The sequence below is a fragment of the Populus trichocarpa genome, chromosome 9 (genome assembly GCF_000002775.5).
Source record: "Populus trichocarpa isolate Nisqually-1 chromosome 9, P.trichocarpa_v4.1, whole genome shotgun sequence".
In the NCBI taxonomy this organism is placed as follows: domain Eukaryota; kingdom Viridiplantae; phylum Streptophyta; class Magnoliopsida; order Malpighiales; family Salicaceae; genus Populus; species Populus trichocarpa.
The window spans coordinates 4,414,378-4,423,922 of NC_037293.2; the positions used below are offsets into that span (position 1 = coordinate 4,414,378).

The 9,545-nt window shown below is 35.6% G+C and overlaps 1 protein-coding gene across 2 annotated transcripts; it reads right to left on the reverse strand.

Moving 5' to 3' along the window:
- Positions 1-2,544: 2,544 nt before the first annotated feature.
- LOC7468629 (abscisic acid 8'-hydroxylase 2) lies at positions 2,545-8,122 on the reverse strand. 2 transcript variants are annotated; one of them, XM_002313389.4, is made up of 8 exons: positions 7,497-8,114; positions 7,024-7,342; positions 6,755-6,904; positions 6,263-6,514; positions 5,838-5,927; positions 5,407-5,592; positions 4,719-4,837; positions 2,545-3,010 (listed from the first exon to the last, which is right to left on the reverse strand). In XM_002313389.4, the coding sequence occupies exons 1-8, from the start codon at positions 7,730-7,732 to the stop codon at positions 2,902-2,904; spliced, it is 1,461 nt and encodes a 486-aa protein (XP_002313425.4). In that variant the 5' UTR covers positions 7,733-8,114; the 3' UTR covers positions 2,545-2,901. The 2 variants fall into 2 exon arrangements, with proteins under 2 accessions (XP_002313425.4, XP_024464204.2); XM_024608436.2 differs by lacking the exon at positions 6,263-6,514 and having other exon boundaries at positions 7,497-8,122.
- Positions 8,123-9,545: the final 1,423 nt, after the last annotated feature.

A 9,545-nucleotide genomic window follows, 5' to 3' on the forward strand; every position in this document is an offset into this window, starting at 1 on the left:
AAGCTATATGGAAACTTCCATTTTCCTTTGCTCGTGTTCTTCTGTCTGGGACATGCTAATTCGTCTGAGAGACCAAGCTCTACTAAATACATTTTTTAAACAAAAAGCCCACCATAAAAGTTATAATATTCATAAAAAAAATCATCCAGTCATTACAGGAAGAGGAATTTGGTTGTTTTGGGTCTTGGTTGATCTATATAACAAAAATTACGTACGAGGAAACAGCTAGAATGTTTACTTTGACTTTGGAGATGATTTGGTTTTGGTAGCATAGTGGTCGTAGAGGTTTTTTTTGAAAGTTTTAGTTCTTTTGTTGTCTATACTGAACGAAAGCCTGAAAACTTAGAGTTGAATCCTTGTAGATGGTCTCTGGGTTTTAAATGCGCATGCAAGTATCCCAAACTAGTATAGCCTGCAAGTCTCCCGACAGTGGAAAGGTGATCTTACAATAAAGGACATGCAAAAATCATGGGGACTGCTGCTTCTCTGGACTTGTAATATTGTTCTGCATGATGGTGCCTTCTCATTTTACTAAAGACATCATCTGGTCCATCTGTGCTTTTGATTTGATTAGGGCTAGCAGTAGCTGTGATCTGCATACATCAAGTTCTAGTGGCTAAAACCACTAGAACTTCGCCTGTTGCCTTTTTTTTATCATAAAAGTTTTCACAAAACGTTTTTCAAGATTTTAACCAGTCATGCTAACTTTATCATTTTTTTTAACTTTTTATGTCGCTGTCGATATAGTTATTAGTTCTTCTGTTATTACTCTCTATTTTCTGTTTTTAAAAGTCTATTTTACAATTTTAAAAATAAAAACCAAGAATAAAAAAGGAGATTTTTTCTTAACACACATCTTTTCTTTCTGTTAACAGATTGAGATTTTTATACTAGATTTTAGAGTCATTGTTTGCTATAGTGTTAGAATTTCATAGCTATTTCATGTGGGGAATGCTTTCAAATAAGATTTAGAATATACTCTTCGAGATTTACTATATTTTTTTTAGTTGATTTAATTTTTTTTTATTTGGTTTGAACTCTTTTATTATTTTTTTAACTTTGTTTATAATGGTTTTTCTAGTATATAAGTTACGTAAAAGAGTTGTGATATTGAGTTTTGATTAGAGAAAATATTAGAGTAATAAAAATTTAAATTAGGATTTTTGTTTGTAGCTATTGTTGTCTTTCTTGTATTGTTTATGTCTGCATCAGTTGATATAAGAACCTTGTAATTTCTGATGGTTAGTTGTTGTGTGTTGTTGAATAACAATGATGTTAAGAGGTGATCATAGAATAAAATGTGCTCATGTAGGAGATGATAAAAAAAATTCTCCCTAAAAAAAAAGATGTCCAAGAACTGGTGATAGAAAATATATAAAGATGAATTGCACGATTGACTTTTTAGTTAGTGGTGATGCAATTTCAGAGCCTAATTGAAGAGTTACCCAGTCAATTAGTGGAGATGAAGAGAAAAAACTAAAGAATTGTCAGAAGAGTAATCATGAATCTATGGTTAGCTTTAAAAACTCATTTAATAGGCAGAAGCAAAGTTGGAGACAACATTTTTATCAAGATGAATATGATTTTAAAATTAAAATTTTTTATGATTCTAGTTCCTTAATGGATTTGAATCAACAATTAAAATTTGATGAGAATGAATAAGATGATGCTAAAGGAGAAGATTTCAATATATAAATCTTAATTTTTGATGACTCTGTGCATGTGAAAGTTGTTCATGTATGTTAGTTAAATGAACTCTAATTTTAATAGTGAAAAAATAAGAACACCAAATCAGATGTGGCTCCAAATGATTTTTGATTAAGTATATTGTGGAGAATGAGCCTCCCAATGGGGTCAAAGTTTATATTCTTTTTATTTTAGATGATAAAAGTTGTGGAGTAAATATCTAAAAGTTCTCTTGGTGGAGAAACCATCACATATTTTGCTGGTAATGTGAAGCTATTTGGTAGAAATTCTTTATTGCTTGTTTTTGGTGTTGTTTTCATCCGTGACAAAATTGGTGGCCTTCTTATATATTTGGGTGTTGCTTTATATGGAAAAAAAGAAGAAGAGATTTTAAAGAAAATGCTAGATTCTTTAACTTTAAAAAAGTCAACAGTAATTTTGGGATTTTCTTCGAGGAAGCCATGGCGATTCAAGGCATCAAACCAAGGACTGGACCATGTTTAAATATCCTTCCAAGTCACGATTCACCATCTCATCCTGTGAAATTTTCAAGCACACATTTTACGCGACGAAAAGAATCTCTCCCTGTGAATATTTTCCTATCATCACATGCATGCTCTGCTCCAATGTGAACAGCCAGCCCGACGTGGAACTCTACCGAGCACAAACCCAGTAATTCCACGTGGCGCAAACCCAGTTGATTATCTTTGCCAATGTTATCTTTCTCTGGGTTCTTTGTAGACCAGAGGAGCAAAAGAAAAAAAATCTATGGACATGATAACTACTTCATTCACCATTCAAAGCCACATACATTTGATCCTCGAAATACACGAACTCGTGTCCAAAAGCTCAAATTCATAGTTCAAACAAACCTTTATTTCTTTTGTTCCCTGTTTTCAATTCTTTTATTACTTCCTTTTCGTTTCTTCTGCAAGCAATTATATGTTACAAGACGTCAAATTAAAGGCAGAATTAGACGTGAGGATGCTCTTGACATTGACTTGCCAACCTACGTACCTATATTAACAAACCATACACAGCCCATCAAATTAGAAAATTAAGGATCCCCAACAACGATTTTTAACAGCCAAAATAAAACTAGAGGGAAACAAACAAAATGGAAAATTTAAAGAAGAAACTCAATGGGGCCATTTTGCTTTTTTTGGCCTCATTGAAACAGTTCCGATCACTGTTGAGAATCCGATTTCTATCCGATCAGGATATTGCTGCTTTGTTCCTGCGGTTCACCCTTATAGGTAGCCCCAGTTTGGGCACAGGGAAAGGGCCATACTGTATACCACCCTCGTCTCCCACAGTTTGCCACCTGATCATGCCAAGAGCACCACAAAATTACAAATCAAAACTGAGGTTTAAGCAAAGAAAGGTAAAGATAATCGACAGTAGAATTCAAAATCTTGCAATGCTAATGTTAAAAAAATGAAAACAAATTAAATTTTTTTTATTAAAAAATCGATCAATTTTAAAGTCTATGACCATGCATATATACATCAACCCTCTTTACCGTCAACAGTAAAGGATATTTTGAATGAATTTGTACGTCATTTGAAAACAAGTTTTTCTACTAAATACTCTTAAATACACCTCTCATATTAGCAACCAAATATATTCATAAAAAATATCTCCTTTTGATTATTATTTTAAGATTCGAGCTTAAGAGAAATGAAGAGAGAAAACAAACATTTTTTACTATCTGATCTACTTTTCTAAATCACATGTTGATCTAGTTTTGTCCTAATTGTAAAAATATCAAAACAAAATAGAGTTAGTAGATCCCAAAACAGAGAGGACAAGAGAAGAGAAATTATGTGGCATACTTTAAAGGTTAAGAAGAAATTAAGCTTGTGGTGTCAACTAATCCTGACTCCGTTCATCGGTGACACGCCATTGAATTAATTTGTCAATAGCAATTAATTTCTACAGCTAGCTTGTAGCCATTTTGATTTTTAAGACCGCGTAGCTGGCAACTGTGTCGCTTGCTAAGTACTAAAGACTAAAGGAGTGTGTGTGATTGTGATTTGCGTGCTTCACTACTATTTCCCAAGAGCCGCTGTTGATGTGGATTAGAGTTATATATAGATACGAGAGGAAGCCAAGTATTTTTCGACTAAAATATTTTCTGGGATATATATGCACATGTGGTAATGAAAATCTCAGAAAATATTGTATGGCGATCGGTATATCGATCCTTTACCACATTAATGCATTAATATATCATGTATAAAGCTTACTCGACATATCAGGATGCAAGCAAATTCCTGTGGAGTATGTGACATCCGCGCGTTAATCTACAAGCATGCAATTATATATATATACACACCACTCAGCCATTATCAACTGCTAGCTGATCCTCTAATTCTAATTCTAACTCATAGTGTATGTCTCGTGCGAAGGCCATAGACTTAAAGTATACGTTAGATAAATATATCGTGCATGAAAGCCATGCGTCTTGAGAATGATTCTGAATTCTGTTTTTGCTAGACTGGTATCCACTATTCGAATCCACTTGAACCAAAAAAAATATCTCTAAGACCGATGGCTTTTGCCTGTGAACAAGGACCACTTCCACGGCTTAAGGAAAACCAAGAGGACCACCACATCACCTCCATCAAAGCCTCCCCAGTCGACCAACAGTAGACAGAAGTCCTTTTTAAGAAAACCTAACCTACGTGGCTCGACCATTATCTCCCATTTCAAAACAAAATCAGTAGACATATATATGCAAGTACTGTTTCCCCCCCTACAAGTGGGTGTATATTGTGGATATATCTAGAGACCTCTAGGACTGAAGTAGCTTTGTCAGCGAAGTTAATGGAAAGTAGAAATGTCAACTCTCTAATAAAACATCGTACTCAGAACCAAACTCTATGAGAATATGCTAGCATTGTTAATCACAACGTTGTTTCTCTATGCTAGTTTTAACATAATGACAACCTTTCATATTATATGTCTTAAGCTTATTTTTAGTACTCTTGATGTGAGCTTGATATATTAGTTTGTATGAGGGGGGGGACCTGTAAGTGGTTGTGAGATGGTGCAGTAGAATGAGCATCTCAAGCTTGGCTAGCTCACTTCCTGGACAGGAGTGCACTCCATTGCCAAAGGGCATGTACGTGTTAGGTCTCGGAGGCACCTGCAACAGCACAGAAAATACAATTTTACACCCCATTATATATCGTCTCTTAATTTCCTTGCCTATCATCTTCATCATCATCAACTACATAAGCTCTGAATATATTTATCTTTTTCCACAAATAAGAGATGATATATCATATATGTGATTCCAAACAGGACCATACTCATCACACTGCTACAGTCACTGCTTGTGTTTGGTACTAGCCTACAAAAACCAACTCACGTGATCTGATATTTAAAAGATTTCATGACCAGCTGATTGATCATCTAAATAGGGGAAAGATTCACATAAACAAAATTGAAAAGGACATTACTCGTCAACCAGGATAATCTAGCAATTATTAACCTTATATTTCCATTCAGAAACAAGATAGAATGTAGCAGTGCATGACCCACTTCATGAAATTTGGTCAGTGACTCAGAAACACAGTATGCAAGGTCGACACACACACACACATGTATATACAATTACAGGTAACCTACATATATATATATATGGGCATATGTATGTTTTTGGTATGTAGCTAAGTGTACGTACGCAAGTGGATTAATCATTCTGGCCCTCACCTCGAATCTTGAAGGATCAAATTTCTCGGGTTGAGGGAAAAAATCTGCACAATGATGAATGCTTCTAAAGAGAGGAAGAACCTTCCAACCTTTGGGGATAAAGTAGCCTTCAAACTCAACATCTTGAACTGCTTCTCTGAACGTGAAAGACAGTATACTTGCTGTTCTTAGCGTCTCTTGGATCACCTGAAATATTTTTTTTATCCCTTCAATTAGAATTATAACACATTATAGTTATATATAAATTAAACTAGTTTCTTTTGTTTGAGAACGAAGACTTTTTTTTCCTTTTATTTATTTATTTATTCTTACATTAATTCAAGTCCCGTAAAAGAAGAAGAAGAAGAAGGATGATATATATATATATATATAGTTAATTGAGCAAGTAGAAAACTAAATTAAGTTGAATATGCCAAAATTGATATTTGTACCCGGCTAGTCAACGGCATGCGCCTTGTATCCTCCCACGTAAGCCCTCGATTTGCCTCTACTATTTTGCTTCTAATCACTTCCTGTTCTCTCTACAACAAACAATTAATTTTTTGGTTGAGTGATACAGACCACACAATACATAATCGATAAATCTAAGATTTGATTGCTTTCTATGCCGCAAGCTTCTCTGCTCAAGGCATTGTTTTAATAGACCAATATTGATTGGTCATACTAATAAATAAAGAAATGAATCGAAAAAAAAAATCAAGTTAATAAGACAAAAGAGTAGAAACATAAGAAACTAGACACAATTGTACAATCATTCAAAATAGTAAAATGCAGGTTCCAAAGAATGATAAAAGAATGGAAGGAGGAGAAAGTTAATTAAAAGGGATGGAGTTAGATTAACGTGGGAGATATTTACTGTGACAGCTTCTAGTAAATCTGGATTATCATGCAAGTACTTCAAGATCCATGTCAGGACACTAGCAGTCGTGTCATGAGCAGCAAATATCACTCCAATTATATTATCAGCAATTTGAGAATCACTAAGCTGATTCAGCTTTTCGTGATCTTTAGCTCCTAATAACACTCCAAGCAATCCTCCTTCACGTCTCCCGCTTTGCCTTCTCTTCTGTATCAATTTCCTCAATGTCTCGTTGAGTAGCTTCCTTGCCTTTTCAAACAAACATCAAAACCCAGCACTTATGATTATTACATTGTTATTTGTTTTTCAAAATCAATAAATTAATATATAGAAAAGTCATCATACACTATTTCTTCATTACTTTGTCGACAATACAATGTGTGCGCACTTGAGGACAACGTAGGATAAAGACATGCACCGATTTAGCATGAAGCAATAACCACAGAAATTGAAGAGAGAGGGGACCTTGCTAGCTAGCTAGCTCCTTACTTTCATTGCTTTGTGGAAGGGTGTTCCTGGTAAATCCAGAGGCATAGAATTATATCCCTTCTCCAGGCACCGATACAGATGCTTAATCCCGTCCATTTCCATGTCTTGTTTCGCACCAAAGGCAGAAATCATTGCCACATCAAAAGCATACTAAAAGGGAGGGAAAAGGAAAAGAAAAGTACGTTTCTTTTAGAATCTTAATGGGACAAAAGTTAAAGTAGTAAGAGATAAATCTAGTTTTTAAGAAACCGACATGTATACATACATACCCTCTTCATTTCTTGCAAAGTATTAATAGTGTTACTCTTCCAAGTGGGAAGAAGTCTGAGGACAATTTGCTCGATCTCTGAGACAGACCCTCTTATAGCAGAGGGTAAAAAAGAGGCCTGCACCAACTTCTTGAGTCTTGAATGATAGGGCCCTTGATGAAAGAACAGAGCCTCTGGTCCTATCATCTTTTCTTTACTGGTCGGATATGTAGGCTTGAACAAATGAGCCCGTGTCACTAGAACAATTCTTGCTGCTTCTGGACTTGAAATCATCACACAAGGGCATCCCAATATGTGGGTCTTAAATATGTCTCCAAACCTACAAAATGAGCTTAATTATCGAGATCAAAAGAGAATCGAGCGACAAAACATATTTATACACGTAGGAGTATATTTATATGAACGTCAGGGATGTGCTCTATGTCTCTTTGATGCTATATATGGTATGTATATATAGTATAACTTCTGTATACCGTTTTTGCCTATTGGAGAAGAAGGAATTTGGATTCTCGGTATATAGCTTGAGTGTCTCTCCAATATAAGGCCAGCCCATTGAGCCAGGTGGTAGGCGTTTGTCTTTGGGGTGATGCCATTGAAGAAAAAGAAGCAACAGCGAAAAACAGCAGAACAGGACTGGTACCATCACAATAGCAACCTGAGAATATCGTAAAGTTGCAAAAGCAAAAGGTGTTGATAAACTAAGTTGCATGGTTGTAATAAAGAACAGTTAACTACAGAAAGAAGTGGAGGGGGGGGGGGGGGGGGAGAGAGAGAGATGTGGCAGAGGCTAAATTGAACAGGTGCTAGTAGTGGTGACTTAGAGAGAGGGAGAGGCTAATGGGGTGAAGTTGTGGGGCTTATATAGAAGGGACAAGGGGTTTGTAGGTGACAGGCGTCACCGTGTTTATGGAGCACCTTTCTCTTCAGCCCCTCCTTTACAATAATTTTCCATTCGCCCTTTTGACTTGATACTACTGTTTCTCTTTGGACACGTTCTTTCGGACGATGATGTACGGCTCACGCGATGAATACCTCTACCATATCATACCTTATGCATTCAACATTTGTCTCACACAAATCTTCAATTTCAACAACTAATTCTTATACTACTTGCTACTTAGTCATTCTATTAAGAAAACATGAGAAATCATCCAGTACAAATGATATATATATCATGCAATAGCTAAGCCAATCAACAACCAATGACATCTTCTTCTTTTTATAATAATGGAATATTGTATTAATTTTAAAAATAACCTCTAATTAAAAAGTTAAAAGATCGCACTACAAGATTTCACAGTTTTACCGACGAAAATATTCCGTCGGTGTGTGATTAGCAATTCGTCGGTGATTTATTTACCGACGTCTTCACCGACAGATTATATCCGTCGACTTTCTCTTTGTCAGTGATTCCCCATTCCGTCGTTATATCGGTCGGAAAAACAAAAAAACCATTTGCCGATGGTTTTACGAACGAAATTTGCGCGCCCAAAAAAATTTTTTCCCGCTTGAAATATACCTACGGAATTTATCCCGTCAGTGATATCGTGATTTACCGATGGCTACGTACCGTTGGTAAATTTGTCGATGAGTTTTTGAAATACCAATCGAATATATCCATATGTAAATTCATCGGTAATTGTGGCAGCTACTGTCAAATGGTGACGGATTCAGTCCGTCGGTAAAGCTGTCGGTGAGTGTTTGAAATACCGACCGAATATATTCATCGGTGAATGCTATTGTCAAATACCGACGGATTCATTCCGTTGATAAAACCCTTTGTAATAGTTTTTACTAAACTTGTTTTTAAAAAATTATTTAGAATATATAATATAAAATTATATAAATTAATGGTAATAAAAACCAATTATGCAAATAAAATTTATATTAAACATCAAAAACAAAAAATCAAAGTTAAATAATATTCATTACAAACTGAATGTATTTCAAAAAAATATTAAATGAAATTTTAAAGGTAAATAATGTTTATTACAAATTAATATAAAGGTGGAGCTGGAGGAGGAGGAGGCTGGTGGTTATACTGCCAAAAAGGATTAGGTGCACATGTTCCACTTTGTGTTGCCATGTTCATGACCACTTCGCGAAGCTGTTCATAAGCCGCTTTTTGTTGTGCAGACTCCGCTCTTTGTTGTGCATGAGACACTTTGAGTTGTGCGTACTCCGCTGATAGGTGGTCGTATTTTTCGGTGAGTTGAGCCGTGCGTTGCTGCAAGGCCACGAACTCCTTTGATTGGGCGCTCCCAACGATTGAAACACTACGGACCGTCCGCAAGTTGTCGACCGTAGTGTTGGAGAGCCTGTAAACCCGATTTTTATCGGGTCCACTTGACGATCCAACCTCCATCCACAAATCCGGATCGAATTCCGGATGGGTCAAAATATCGTCCCCGTATCTCTCCCTCAACCGATTATTATAGGTCTCTTGAAAATAAAAAAAAAGTAATCATCATATTCAATTCAATAAACATAATAACTTACAAAATAAAATGGTTGAATAAACA